This window comes from Nematolebias whitei, chromosome 18, assembly GCF_014905685.2.
Source record: "Nematolebias whitei isolate Nwh7 chromosome 18, NemWhi1, whole genome shotgun sequence".
Classification (NCBI taxonomy): domain Eukaryota; kingdom Metazoa; phylum Chordata; class Actinopteri; order Cyprinodontiformes; family Rivulidae; genus Nematolebias; species Nematolebias whitei.
In genome coordinates, this window is record NC_056515.1 from 26,631,218 (window position 1) to 26,647,379 (window position 16,162).

Below are 16,162 nucleotides of genomic sequence, written 5' to 3' on the forward strand. Positions count from 1 at the left end.
GTGTGTGTGTGTGTGTGTGTGTTTCAATAAATAATTAATTCCTAAATCCTTGTTTTTTCTATGTGAAATTTTTCACAAATTTTATTTATTTTCAGTTTATTGCCAATGTGCACTTTTACTAAATTAATTCATCATGATTTACATTAAAATCTCTTTATTATTAGATTAAATACATTTCTATTAATTTATGCAAACCATTAGAGTAAAAAAACAAACAGTCAAAACACTCATCTTAAATGGTTTTAAACATATTGAAGTAGTTGACAAAATAATTATCATCATAGATGAAATATGTGTATTTGTTCAGGAATAAACAGAACATTACTTGTTTACTCCCACACCTCCCAGTTTGGTCGTGACTGCTGTTTCTTGTGTATTTATGTCATATCAGGAGAAAGCAAATGGGATACTGTTGATCAGATTCAAAAGTGTTAACACATGTTGGAACAGCCACATTCAAAACAAAAGTATTAATCATTTGAAAAACATTACCACACGGCATGTATTGTTCACTTTAAACTGAGAATCAGTAAGTTGAATTTGTTATTCATTAATGAAATTGTTTTGTTGACAAATTTGTACTTGTTTATGTACTTTAGAAAATGCTTTCAAACATTTCCAAGATCTTAATATTTCGCATACCTCATGTACAGTTTGTTTTCTGCTAGTTAGACTTCTATGTTGTGCAATATGTATGAAGTTTAGTCATTTTTATCAGTTTGTTTGGCAATCAAAATTCCACAAAGAGCCCAGTAATCATTAAATTCTAATTTGTTGTCCTTAAAGATCTTTACATGACATTAATATATTGCTTGGGGAAAAAAAACAAAAAAACATGGGGATAAATGTGCAGTAAGCAGTGCCCTATAGAGTTGCATCTATTTTGCATGTCATTGTACCTGCCTACCAAATGGTACATTCTGCCACAACTAAAGCCTGGCACATCAAGTTACAATTATGTTTCATTACATATCTGCACAAACAAAATATCTGATCATTATTCATTTAATTATTTCCAGTTATTTCAATTGTGTCATATTTCATTGCTTGCCCCAAGCCCAAACAGCAAGACATGAATTGATCCAAGAGTAAAGTTACTTAGTAACTTCAGTCCATGTCTGCATGTGATTTTGCTGGACTGAATACAACTTGATGAGATATGTTTACCTTCCAGCCTTCGCAACAGCACATGAGTAATGGATGAAGTGCCACCAAATGGGAAAACTAGGGTGGAGGTTACCTTTCTCAAGAAGGGAGAGTAGAGGTTGTATTCTAATTGCAGGGGAATCACACTTCTCACCCTTCCTGGTAAAGTCTATTCAGGGGTAGTCCAGAAGAGAGTCAAGTTGATGGTTGAACTTTGGATTTTGAAGGAACGAGTCATTCTGTCCCAGCCCACTGGAACACTGGACCAGCTTTTTATCCTCACTAGGGTTTTCAAGAGTTTTCCTAACTGGTCTACGTGTGTTTTATGGACTTGGAAAAGGCATTTGACAGTGTTATGAAGGGTATCCTGTGGAAGGTGCACTGTGAGTATGTGATTTGTGGTCCATTGCATAGACCATTCAGTCCTTGTACAAACGATGCCAGGGTTTTGTTCGCATTGCTGGCAGTAAAGGCCCTTCAGGGTAAAAGTTGGAAAGGCACCTGTAGTCACAGATTCTCTTCATAACTTTTATTGAAATAATTTCTTGGTGAAGCCAGGGGTTGGAAAGGGTCCAGTTTGGTGGCCTCATGATTTTGTCTCTACTATTTGTGGATGACGTGGTCCTGTTGGCGTCATACCGCAATCTCCATCTCTCACTGGAGTGGTTCACAGCAGAGTGTGAAGCAGTTGAGACAAGGATCAGCACTTCCAAATCTGAAACCATGATCCTCAATCTGAAAAAGGTTGACTGTTTTATTTGGGTTGGGACTGAGGTTCTGCCTCAAGAGTTTAAATATTTCAGGGTTTAGTTCACAAATGGTGGAAGAATGAGGTGTGTGATCAAAGTCTGGATTGGTGCAGTTACCTTGGTACTGAGTACAGTACTCTGTGCCAGTTTGTTGTGATGAAGAGGGGGCTGAGCTGCAAGACAAAACTCTGTTTTTTGGTTATCTACATGCCTTCGCCTATGGTCATAAACTCTGGGTAGTGACTGAAAAAAACAAGACTGTTGATATAATCGGTCAAAATGAGTTTTTTTACACAGGGGGATTTAGCCTCTCCCTTAGAAATCGGGTGAGAAGTTCAGTTATCCAGGAGAGACTGAAAATAGAGATGCTGTTCCTCCACATGAAGAGGTACAAGATCAGGTAGTACAGACATCTGGTAGGGATGCCCCCTGGATGCTTCCAAAGGGAAGTGCTCCAAGCATGTCCAACAGAGTGGGGGGACCCAGGCAAGACCCATACCATACCATACCAATTTATTTATAAAGCACTTTAAACAGTGACAAAGCACACCAAAGTGCTGACCCAGGACATACTGGTGAAACTATGTTTCTCAGCTGGCCTGGAAAAGTCTTGGAATTCTCTCAAAAGAGCTTGAAGAGATGGCTGGGGAAAGCCGTGTCTGAGGCTTCTTGCTGGGAGCCTGCTTCTTACTAGCTGGCTCCCTGCCCCTGCGACTTGACTCAAGTGGTAGATGATGGATGGATGGATGAATATATGGATTTTTTTTTAACATAAAGGTTCAACTTTTTCTGACATGGACCGAGTTGATGTGATGCTTATGACTCATATATCATGCCTGCACTAACATAGACTTCACAAGAGGGAAGTCCCTGATGGCCAAATCACAACATCTAAATTGTACAATAGCAGAGCAGTTATTGGATCACAATCAATTAACATGATGGTAAAATAAGTTGCTGAAAAAGATGGCTGGAAGAAATGGCACAATGAAGCAAAACACTGTTATTTCCCCGATTTTAGCCAGCTTGCTATGTGATCTTGCTGGAAAATATTTACATTTAGATAAAAAAAGAGAAAAAGCAGTCACTGAACTAACAGACATCCATCCCATACAAATTACTCTAATTTATATCATTAACTGAAGGTGGCTATGCCTCTCTGCATGTGAGCTGCTGGGAAGCATTTACTTTTTCCACCCCTCTCAACAAACTATTCCTTTAAGCTCAGATCCAGTTTCTTTTTCAGTCATGCAACATTAACTGCACTTTAAAAATCAGTAGCTAGATGTTCATTCACAGAAATTAGGCCATTAAGGTCACTGATGTGCCAGGAACAGCCCCCACATTTCCATACCAGTGTATCAGTGAGGGGCTACTGAACAAGTTACTCTTTTACAACTACATCAGCACTTATTAATGTTTAAATTTTAAAGGCCTCACAATGATGTTGTGATACTTTGGTAACTTTAAAAAGACATTCAGCAAAACTAGTTGTGAGACTAAATCAGCTGTAACTTAGATACTCCTATAGAAGATGTTTCAATAAATTTCAGTGATCACACACTATATATATATATATATATATATATACTGGTAGGATTAGTAGATAGCGACCACGTTTGCAATCTGCCAATGATACAAGTTGGCACGGCTTATCTTTTCTTAATGGCTCATACTGTTCCTCTTCTTCCACAATAGGTTTCTGCTATTTGAGTCATTCATGTGGTACATCATTAATGGGCAGCTGAACAGTGGTTAAATCACATGACTTTCATACAGTAGGATCAGGAGTTTCGGTTTGTATCCTGGTGTCAACAACCTCCAAGTAACATTGGTTATGCAATGAGTGAGAGACATAGAAATTCTCCAACTTTCTATTTTCCTTTTCTGGATATTGCAACTACATGGGATATGTACGTCTCTCACTACTGCTTTTTTCCGTAGTTTGTCTATCACCACAATGTCCAGTTGACCCATTTAGAACCCACCTGAATTGGGGCTTCTCCAAATGGTCTCAAGAACACTGGAGCTGTATTTTTACTCCTATAGGGGAAGTCTCTTCTGGGGGAGTGGTGGAGAAGAGATTAGAGAAGGAAGGACTGTGATCAGAAGGTTGCTGGTTTAACTTCCTGGACTGACAACATCAAAATGTGGTTGGGAAAGGTGAAACACTCACAACTACCCATACCCACACCAGGTGTTTATATACATGCCTCCACCCTCATTTGCCCCACTCTGGGCCTTTGAGCATATGGGGCCTAGATGGCAGCTCTCTGCTCCACACAGAGGACTATGGTAGCTCAGTGGGCTGTGATTGCATCAGGAAGTGCATCCGGCATAAAAGTCATTGCCAAGTCTTTGTGCAAATTAGTTCTCTGTGGCAAACCCTGAAGAAGGGAGCAGCCGAAAGAAGGAAAAAAAGGAAAGTCTCTTCTGACAGAAAGCATCAATATCAAAAGTTCTGCTCTATAAACAATAGCAATGATAAATAATTATTATGGAAAAACTAGTCCAAATCTGCCGCTTCATTTCAAAAGTGTATTCCTGCAAATTAAACCATAAATGTGTGGATGTCTGCCAAGATGTGTACAAAGTGAGTCAAAAAGGGTATGATGTAGGTAGAAGTACTCATCATATTATTGTGCATGGCCAAGATTGCAGTTTTGCAACCATACCCACACTCATGGGCCATGATTTTTAAAACTGTTTTGCAGTTTTAGCAAACATAAGACACATTTAATTGTAAAGATATATTCCAAAAGACTTGTAAGACCCAGAGATGATCGTTCTGATTATTTTTTATTGTTTTTTTTTATTTTGCAACATCAAATAAATAATATATGACTCAACAGATAAATCCTTGGTTTAGACATCTGACAACAGTGCTTACACTAGGCCATTATGAACAAATAAATGTTAACAGCAAGTGGTGTGGTAAAGCATCACATTTTTTTTTCTGTTTTTTTAATCTTGCAGGTGATACCTTGACACTATAACATTTACGGTTCATTTCTTTGTGTTCTAGTTTTGATAAAAATCAATCCAAGGGCTACTCCCCAACAGTTAGTACATCTTTTGCGAATACAATAATCATGATATATTAATATTTACACCTTAAAATATATTTGTTAAGCAGTTGGGTATGAAACATTGCAATAATACACTTAGATATCCACATAATATGCTAATACATTTTTTGTATATCTCAGGGAAAAAAAATACATTTCACCTTTTTTTTTTTTCTTTAAGGAATAAGCAAACATAAAAAGGACTATTTTAAAAACAAACTTCTATGAGAGGTACTTCATGTGTTACCACACATAATGCAAATTTCGTACAACAGGGTGGCCTAGTTGTCTCTTTTTTTTTTCCTTCTGAACAAAACGTAAGGGCTACACAGTCATTTTTTGCTTCTCATTGCTTTAAATGAGTTAGATACAAACATATGCCTTTATGACAAAACAAAGAGTTAAAGTAGAACAAAAGTACAAATGAACAAATGTTGCTGATCATCATGGAAAGACGTTAAACCTGTTTTAAAAATGCTATGACATGATATGATGCTATAGGCATATACTTTAGATGAGAAAGGCTGTGTTCCTTTAGCCTAACTTCAAAAGACTCTGTAAGTTGGGCAAACATTCTTCCTTATTTTCACAGGGCCAGCTTGACCCTGGCTGCCCTGAAAAGGCATGCCTGACAGTGACAGATGAGGCAGTGTGTCGAGTGGAGGAGAGGTGGAGGTGGTAAGGTGAAGGGAGGGGTGTTGGGAGTCCCACAGAGGGATGGCTGCCATCTCTGGGAGAAACTCTGACTCACTGGACTCAGCGTGTTGCCAGTCAGGCTGGCCGCTCTTTGCCCAGGAGCAACGTCTGTGTGTACACAGTTTCACACCTGGACAAACAGCAAGGCAGGCCAGGAAAAGCAGCCCACCCTTAAACACCTCTCCCGCTGCCCACCTTTAACTTTTGCCCCATCTAAGAACACACCATTGGCTCCCTTCTAACTCCCAGTCCTTTGTTTTTCCTCATTTATTGGTCCTTTTCTACACCTCTAGCCCCTTTCCACTGGACTTTAGCTGACTGCATACAAAAAATCTTTCAGCTACACTTACTATAAAATGTAATATGAATAAAATATGAATATGACAAGTGTGTATTCAGTTTTCTTTGAAAAACTTCTTGTACATTTGTCTAATATGTGCATTTTTAATCAAAACAAATGAAAAATGAAAAAGAAAATGCGTTAAGTAAGGTTAAAACGCAGTGATTTTTTTCCCCCACTCCAATTTACACACAATGACCAATGAAAGATGATCTCCTTTTTTTTTGTTTTGTTTTGTTTGTGGGCCAAAATTATATTATTTGTGTCTGATCAGAACCTGACAGCAATGATTGCAAGAGGCTGTAACGACAGAGACAAAAGGACAATTTTGACTCACGACATATAGCGTGTTGGCTTATAGGAACAATGTAAAAAAATAACTTAATTGGTCATTAAATATAACTTAAAAAATTAAAACACTCTCAATAAATAGTTGTACTATTTACACCATTGTTATGAGACTCAGAAATGTCACCAAAATACCAAAAATATAGAAGCAGCAAACATTACAGGCATGAGGTACAGCAAGGGATCCTGTGATGACTACAGTAGAGAGGTGGTGTCCTCATCTGATGCACAAGGGTATCATTTTGTATTTTTACTGTGTTTATCCATGGCTTTTGGGTACCTTCTACATAATACTAGGAAAATAACCTTTAAAGTTGACATGAAGTCACATTCTGTGGCATTTTGTAGCAATCAGTTGTTTTGGTGTCCAGACATTGACTAATAAAATAACTGCAGAGGATATTTCTAGTATGGCATATGAAAAAAAAAAACACCTAATGAGTCTATAAAGTGAAGGATGGGGTCTTAATAACAAGTTTCATTTTTAAACAGCTGGAATGGCTTTTCAGTGACCTCAGAGGCAGATGATGAACCACAGTACTGCATGTCGTTGATAAAGTGTGGTGACAATAGGTATGTCTGTTCCTGACTGTTATGAGCTCTACGTGAAGCAGCAGTATCTGGATTACAAACATTACATATAATTCAGTAACATCAGCATAATACAAGTCAGTTTTATCAGGGCTATATAGTTTTCATATAAAGTTTATAAATGTTATCTTCGAAGATCGTATAGCCTTCAGAATGTCTTTACAAAGCGTTGCACTTCACAAGGCTTTCAAAAGTCCTTTTCGATGGAGGTTTCTTCATTTTCTGTCCTCTGCATGCTAAAACTTGAGCTTTTATACAAACACAAAGGCAACAAAAACGCATCTGCAGTTTAACTAAACTTTAAATGTGTCGAAGCACGTCTAAAATGCGCTGACACAGACCCACTTGTTCAAGAGTCTGGACTTCTATGGATGGCGTAAATGGTTTGCTGTGACGTTAACACCGTACTTGGTTAAAAACATGAAAAGCAAAGCCAGTTTCAGTTACAGAAAAGCATAACCACATGTCCTCTAAGTATAAAGCATCAGAGCCAAGTAAAACACAAATGACAAAACAACTAATAGCAACACAGGGAGTCAAATGACCAAATATAATACAGTTTGACTTACATTACCATTTTGACAATAGCAGCTTCTAAGCATTTTTGAAAGAAACATCTTTTCTTCTTACATAACAACTAGAAAGTGCAGTAATTGAGGTCATTAATACAAACACTGATTAAATAAGACAATGTCCAAAAATGAAACAAAAAAAAATCACAAACATTTGTCAATATTCTGTTCTTCAAGGACATTGATTTACTACATGATGTGATTTTTCTATATATTTAGAGGAAAATATTACCTTCTTTATTTATTTGCATGTTCTAATATTCTCAAAGCTCTCTACTAAAGGTGGCTAGAAAATTGACATTAAATTTCTTTCATATTATCTCTTGTACAATGTTCTTATGAGGAGGATATGGATTGGATGGAATATGAATGCCACACCACTAGGCTAAATGAAATGAAATGAAATACGCTCCTTGTTGCAGTGACTATGGTTGCAGTTTGTATGGAGCAGCGGTGTTTGAACCAACATGCAGAGCAGTCTTCATTATCAAGTGTGCATGAGAACGATTTGTTTGTGTGCGTCTGGAATGAAGAGTAAGAAAAGTTTTCATAGCAGCTGTGTAAAAATATTTCATGAGAATGGCTAGCCCAAACATGGAATACTGAAAAATGATTCAAAGTGCACTTTGTACTGAAGTGAACAGTAAATAAATTACTCAAACTGGACTCAGCAGGAGGTCTTGGGCGGCTTTGAACATATTTAGACTGGAAATGCTGTGTTGACATGTACATCCAAATGTCATTTTCATGTAAAACCCTGTTGCCTGCAGAGCAAGACAACAGGGGAGAGGGGAGAAAGTGAAACATGATGTGTTGAAGGGAAGTATGCTGGTCGCGAGGTTGATTTTGTGTGTGTGTGTGTGTGTGTGTGTGGGGGGGGGGGGGGTCTAGGAGGCACATATCCAGCCTTTTATTCCTGTGCGACTGTGGTGTGCAGTACTGTGAGATCAAGAAAGCCACAGGCCTTTGACAAGCATTGTCTACATTCTAACCAGGACTGGGATGCATTTATTTTCAGCTTTAATTTCAGTTTCAGGCATTAATTGAGGTAACAAAGTTCTTATCAAGCTCCATGAGAGAGGAGTCCAAACTGAAACTAAAAGCACCCCGAGCCCCAAGTGAGGTTATGGATGACATTCTTTAAGTCGTGATCAAAGTATTTAGTGTTACTGTGAGGAAGCTGGGTGAGAGCTGGAGGTTCTGGATTTCCTTGTGTCTAGTTCAGTTCACATATGGTGCTGTCAACAATTTTGTTTTTTTAATTATTATTATTTTGTAAATGCGAAATGACAGGGTCATTTAATACCATGCAAAACGGGAGTGAATGTTATCCAGAAAAAATTGTATGCAGCTAGGAAGACAAAGCTGACTCCGCCTACAAATAAATTAAGATGCAGAAGCCACACTGAAATGACCAAATGCTTTCAGGATGTTGTTTTCTGTACATTGTCTTTGATTTTTTTGTTGTTGTTGTAGTTGGTTTAGTTTTGTTTTTGTGAATTATATATGCATTTGAAGTGATAGTTCAGATGTTTTGTGGGGTTCTGTGGAAAAGTTATGATTAAGTGGTATCTTACCTGTTGTATATAATTGATTTAATCAAGGAGCTAAGTCGATTGGGGCCAATTCCAAGAGTGGATCGTTGCCATCTTTAAACCATTCCATTCCAAATTATGTTTGTAACGGTGCATGTGGAAGATTTTACAAACGTCTACATCACTGTGAGTTTACACACCGATCAACACAGCAGCAGCTAGTTGCAGCACTTCTTGTGTAGTATGGGGCAATTCCAGCAGCGATATATTTTTATACTGTGAACTTGTTTATATGATAAGCTACTTTTTTTAGTAAGCAACAATAAACTTTAGTCTCAATCCCACTCAGACTAGCTGTTGGTTCATTATTCTGGTCAGAACTGGTTTTTAATTCTCCAAACGGAAATGACAAAAATAATTATCTACAGCAGGTAAGATACTCATTGACATTGATGTTTCTATAAAACCCAACATCAAAGTGTTTTAACTTTATTTTTAAGTTTGGCTTTTTATGCCAAATCTGTGGCCCAAAAGATTATGGCTGTCTCATTCCCATCTATTCTTAGTGTAACCCCTAAAACCTCTGGCATCCCTTTGAGGAAACAGATATTATCAAAAAATATAGATTTAAAGAATATCTGACTATTTCATCTGAACGCAGAAGTGATATAAACATAATCTTGCAGCCCCTCTAACAGCAAGCTGGGGGTTGCACCTTGAGGTGCTGAGAATTCAGAATGTCTGAGGATTACTTTGTATATGTTTCTTCATATCAGTCATATCCGCAAAACACAGAGCCAGCATCGGCACTATCCCATACTTGCATGTTTTGATTTACCTTTGGTTCAATCTCATGATTGTAGAGTGAGGTAACTAAAAACAATACTAAAGCCAGCACAAAACTCAACAAATGGCATGCTACCTATTCTTGGTTTTGTTTCATCTTTGTGTGTCACCTTCCAAAGAAATGTCTGTTTCATGTATTTTTTTTTTTTTTTAAATGCTATACATGTCTTTTTGATGATGGTATCACAGGGGTTACTTTCCTCTTAGCTGAGAAACCGTGGTTTCTGTGAAGTCTCATAATTCCCATCCTTTCTTATTTTTTCAGATCTTCCTTCTGTAGAGAGGTGCAAGTATTTTAGCTGGCTGGGATTGCAGTATAAATGTAGAGGTATGCCTTTTAAGCAGCATGTGGAGGCGACTGTTGGCCGAGAGGAGGATGAAGGGGGTTCTGCCTCGGCCACTCTGGCTGTGTTGTGTTGAAGGGTCCTGGAAGCCTGAACGGAGATCACCGCTCAGGTTCATCACCCGAGGGAATGGAAGCGCTCATCCTTCCTGTTCTCCATGGCGTTGGGATCTCGGCAGGAGCACTCATCCCGTATGTCACAGGACATGGGGAAGGGAATTACCTGCGTGGGAGAAAAATAAGTTACATTATTGCAAAATATAATAACACTAACATTTTGTTTTATTGTATTCATTACTGATGCATGCAAATTGAACAAGTTATAGTCTTTTTTGTTTTTGCCAAGGTCGATTAGGTGTGATGGCCAGCTGGAGTCTGGTTGACTCTAAAAGCTAATCAGTTGTATTAACGTATTACTTTATGAAAATCTCATTAAATTCAGTCCAGTGTTTCATGAGCAGACAGTATAATAAATGTACACACAGACACATGAGCCCTTTTCTTTTCATGGCAGCTGAAAATAAGATTTTTTTTTTTTTAAAAGCACAGCAATAATCAGTAACTTATTATAAACAAGAAAAATGGTTACTGATTGAGTCTACTTATTTCTGATCTGCAACTTTAGCTTTACTTGTAAACCACCGTTGTTTAATAAAATGTAAAATGTCTTATATTACAAATTTATCTAAAAAAAAAAAAAGTAACTTCCGTCAGATTGAATAATGAAGTAGTTGAGCATCAAATAAATTTGTACAGAAAATCGAAGAGTCGTTTAAAGAAAAGACATGTAATGGTAAAAAATTTCAAATTTCTACAAAAAAAAAAAAAAATCCAAATGGTTTTATTTACATTTTATTCAATATGGTTAAAGAAAAAGGCAGAAGTGAATATTTCAAGCTATTACTTTTTAAAATGTATAGACACCAGAAATCCAAAAAAAAGGCAAAAATTTAAGTTTTAAATAAATGATAATGGAAAATGGTGAATGGACTGTATTTATATAGCAAACTTTCATCTTATCAAGATACTCAAAGTGCTCTACAACACAATCTGTGCCCTCATTTACCCATTCATACAGCACTCTACTATATCTCTACACAGACTAATCAGTGCTTTCTCACATTAATACATCGATGGGACACACATCAGAGGCAATGAGGGGTTCAGTGTCTTGCCCAGGGACACTTCAGCATGTGACTGCTGATGGAATCAAACCCCCAACTCTCCCACTGAAGGACGACTGCTCTAACCACTCAATCACAGCTGCCCCTTGTCAAGCATTGTAAAAAAAAAAAAAAGTTAATATTCTCTCTGAAAATTGAGCCAACGACCGGAAAGTTTTTCCTTTTTCATTTGCAGCTCATAGAAGAGCCATTCCATGTCACAATCTCATAATATGAAAACAGTTTATATTTTCATTTATTCCCATTTTCTCTGATAGTTTGGTGTCAGCATGAAATACTGCCGGTGAAAGCAGAACAGGATGATCAGTGGTCGTTGGCCCTGGCGTTGACGTAACTGGATAATGTTGGCAATGCGTCATCAGCACCAGCTGCTGCAGCCTTGTCTGCTTGCTCACCTCTCAAGGGGTTGGCTTCAGCTGTTTGGGTACACAAAATGTGCCCCCCTTCTTCAGGCCAAACAGGGAAACACGTGTTGTTTAGGGTCATGTAAGGCAAGCAGCATACCAAGGACAGTTTCAATTTGGGTCTTGGTGGCTAATATTGTAAAGAGCTGGGAGCCTGAAGCCAGTGTTGCTTTATTTTATTGGACTAAAGTGGCCTTTGTTAGACAATGGATCCAAGTAAATGTTGCAAATGTAACATTAATAAAAGTCAGTGCAGCCATCATGGATTTGACAGGATGCTTTGTGCCAAATGTGGCTATTATTTCAATGCTATTAGTGAAAACTGTCTTGCTGCTGCAAAATGACTTGTTCCAAAGGACGGTTATGAATCTCCAGTTCAAATGTAAATGTTTTACATTTTCTGAAACTATTAGTAAAACAAAAAGACACTAAAAGGTAATATTATTTTGGAAATTTTGGTAGGAAATTGTTGAATACATTGAAAATAATACATAGAATTTCTCGTCCGACAAAGAAAAATAAAACACTTTTAGAGCATTATGTTCCCAATATGTGAAGTTTCTACCTGTTTTCCTTTTGAAAAGTCAGCTCTTATGATTCTCTAAAAAATGCCAAGACTGTGCCAATAAGAAACTTCCAAAACACTGTTTTAGCTCAGGGAGACATGTTTACTTAAACTAGGTTTAGTTCATAACTTTTTTAATTTGAAATAATACAAATGACATTTTACATGTCAGGAAATAGCTTTCCTATTTTTCTTGTAAATAGTGATAAATATAGTGCACAATAAAGATCACTATCATTTGTGGAAGCAGGTCATTTAAAGGCAGCAGATCTGTGGAATGACATGGGTCAGCACAGAAATAGTGATGCAGATATAGAAATATATCATTTTAAATGTTTGCACAGATGAGCAGTGCAATCAGCACATAAAAACAGCTGTCACATGGACGGCCAGTGTTTCCTCTGAAGCACTTTCAAACCAAAAATGTGGGGTCTTTGTTCTCATCTGTCTTTTTTTTTTTTTTTTTTAATGAGCACATCTCTGCTTAAAATGTATCTGTTTTCTTTGAATGTTTTCACACTCTGTTATTACGCCCTTCTTTCACAGGACAATTTCCCACCATATCTCCCATCACTTGCGCACTTAACTTCCACTCCAAGGCCACTTGTGCTTATCTTTCTCTGTAGAAAATGATGGTGGGTGGCAGATTTGACACGGCTTCCCTTGACCTTGACCTCCAAGGTGGCTGGGCCAGGTGCCACATCTGGCCCTGACTTAGGATTCTCCCATGGTGGTGTAGAAAATGAGACAACCTAACCTTGTGGGCATGGGGGTCCTCCTGCTGCCCTGAGCTCCAGTGTTAGAAGAGGGCTGATTGAGGATGCTCACAAGGTGAGAACAAGACCTTCTAAAGAACACAGATATTGTCAGTGTCCCATCCTTCCACCTACAGAGTAGGTCAAAAAGTTCCTCTCTGTTTTGTCTGTGTGCAATCTGCAGTAAGCCAGCATTTCAAAGAAAAAGGTGATCTAACGGGCTGAAGAATGAGGAAAAAAAGAAACGGGATGCTTTAGAGATGCATATGTCACTGTTCATTAACAAGTAACTGTGGCTATTGGAGAAAATTTACAAAAGCAATAAACAAGGACTGATTATTTCTTATCTAATCTCTGCCAAAATGTTTTAAGAAGCTAAAAAAAAACTTTTCAGCTAAAATTAAATATGACTTATGAAAGAACAACAAATGAAATGCCTATTTTTGAAATCATTTCTTAAACCTCTGCCATGCAGCATCAGTCACAACACATTCCAATCTTTAAAATCATTATACCAGTTTAAAAAAAATAAGTAAATTGATGCTATAGTGACACATGAGAAAAATAATGAGAAGGCTTTTAAAAGATTTTTGATGACACATGTAAACATAACATACATTAAGGAAAAGATATGGTGGGTTAGGTTTTAACAGAACAGATGATGTAGAATTAAAAAAAAAATCAAAGTAAACTGAACGTTTGAAGCACGTTTTATAAGCTAACACTCTCTCCGTGTGCGACTTGGCCTTTTGAAAAAGAGCTAAGGAATTTCTGTACGTGAATTACCAACACAGAGATTTGTGGTTAGCGGTGGATATCACGGACCATCAGCTTAGAGACAAACATCCATCATGACACACGCAAGTCACGTAGTGGGTATATTTGTGCCAAACTCTGAGTTGCAAACAGGGGTAAAGGCCTGGGAGTAATCTCAGCACTTACCCAAGACCTTAACTTAGAGAGAAAAACACACAGGCACATTTATAATAAAAAAAATGTCTTAGAGAAGCTAAGTTGATCCAAGAAAAAATTCTTTCCAAACTATATTGGGGGCTACAAAAAGGGTCCCGCATAGGGAACCCCACAGAGAGGCATGTTCCAGACCCTTGCTTCCTTTACACCCACAACCCCCTCCCCCTGCGCCGTCTCTCAAAATCTAGCAAACAGCTTGCAACTATTAAGGGGAGATCCTGTGGTGGCCTTACGTGCAACCATTCCTTGCACCTTCAAAGTCCCTGGGGCAGAACAATGAACAGCAAGTCATCCAAAACTCCTTAATACACAAATTATTATCAAAACAAAGGCTAAAATAAGGGCTTTTTACTTTGCTTGGAAGCAACATGAAAAAAAAAAAAGTGAGTTCCCTTTGTAAAAAGTCATTATTAAAGAAAACTCACTCTATTTTCAATTCTGTTTGTTTCATTTCCACAGACAATGAAAATAATCTGCTCATAAAAGTGAGTAAGGACTACCTCTGTAGCATTTACCTAACACTACAACACATGTTACATTACACTGAGAAAAATTAGGGAAAAACACCAAAGACTTGGGTTAAAAAAGTTTGCCCTTCCTGGTACAACCTTATATTTCAGAACTTTTGAAAGTCCACCAGCCCAGCAGAGCTTTACGGTCTGCTGGTCAGTATCTGCTGGAGGTGCCACGCTCAAGGTGCAAACAATGGGGGGACCGGTCCTTTTCTGTTGCAGGCCCAACAGCCTGGAATACTCTTCCCTATGAGCTGCGTGCCATCTCTGATCTGGTTCTGTTCAAAGCCAAACTGAAAACATACTTATTTAAAAGGGCTTTTAATGTTTAACTTTTAGTATTTTAGTATTTAGTATTTATTTATTGATTTGATCTCTTTTACCTTCTTTTATTCTGGCTGTGTTTTTAATTTGCACTGATTTATTGTGTCCTGTTTCTAATCTTGTTTTATCTTGTAAAGCACCTTGGTCAATGCAAGGCGTTGTTGGAAGGTGCTATAGAAATAAAGTTTATTATTATTATTATTATTATTATTATTATTATTATTATTATTTCAATGGGCGTTAAGAGGGTAAAACAGTAGCAGCATGGTGCTAATGACATGGACCTTCTAAACTTGTTATAAGCAAAAAGCAGAAACGGTCACAGTTTGATGGTTTGGAGCATTTTGGATTGTTGCAATCCAATATCAAGTAAGACTTTAGCAAAGGGAGAATTTTATATATTTCAATCAAACTAGCGAGCAGGTTGCCCCAGCTCAAATCCCAGTCATGAGGCCTTCCTGGGTGAAGCTTGCATGTTCTCTCCGTGCATGTGTGGGTTTTCTCCAGGTAGTCCTCCGGTTTCCTCCCACAGACCAAAAACATGCATGTTAGGCTGATTGGTAACTCTAAATTGTCCCTAGGTGTAAGTGATAGAGTGAATGGTTGTTTGTCTCGTTTGTCTCTATGTGGCCCTGTGATGGACTGGAGACCTGTCCATGGTGTCCCCCATCTCTCACACAGTGATAGCTGGACATGGGCACCAGTGACCCCTGTGACTCGAAAAAGGAAGAAGCGAGTAAAAGATAATGGATGGACAGTAAAGGATATGAGATAATTTTAAAACAAATAAGGTCTGCCCATCCATGTTTCCTGAAATGTTGACCGAATTTGCAAAAATGGTAAGTTTCATCTTCTAGTGTCAGTCTCAACAATAACTAGAAGCATGAGTCACAATACATTTTCATGTTGGCCCTGAGAAGCCGTTTTCATGAACAAGACGCTATGGGGGTTTGAAGTCAATCTGTCACAGTTTTACCTTTGAACCACTAAAGGAGGTAGTCATAAAGCTGAACTGACAGGGAATTTTAATTTGGAATGACCTTAGATCCATGGTGCCCAATTTAGATATTCAAGGGCCTCTATCCTTCATGTTTTGTTTTCCTGCTTCTCACGTCTTCAAATTCTGCAGATGTTAATCACTCATTAAAATCAGATGTGCCAAAGTAGATTTTTTATTTTATTTTATTATTTCTATGTAGTGTCTAAAATTGT

General features: G+C 37.8%; 1 protein-coding gene across 1 annotated transcript in view; it reads right to left on the bottom strand.

The window, feature by feature from the left end:
* Nucleotides 1-10,166: 10,166 nt before the first annotated feature.
* The window catches only part of pappaa (pregnancy-associated plasma protein A, pappalysin 1a), a 108,744-nt gene continuing 102,748 nt past the window's right edge, over nt 10,167-16,162 (bottom strand). The window contains exon 19 of the mRNA XM_037692009.1: nt 10,167-10,457. Within this exon, the coding sequence (XP_037547937.1) occupies nt 10,353-10,457 (105 nt within the window). The 3' untranslated portion in view covers nt 10,167-10,352. The remainder of the gene's footprint in view (nt 10,458-16,162) is intronic.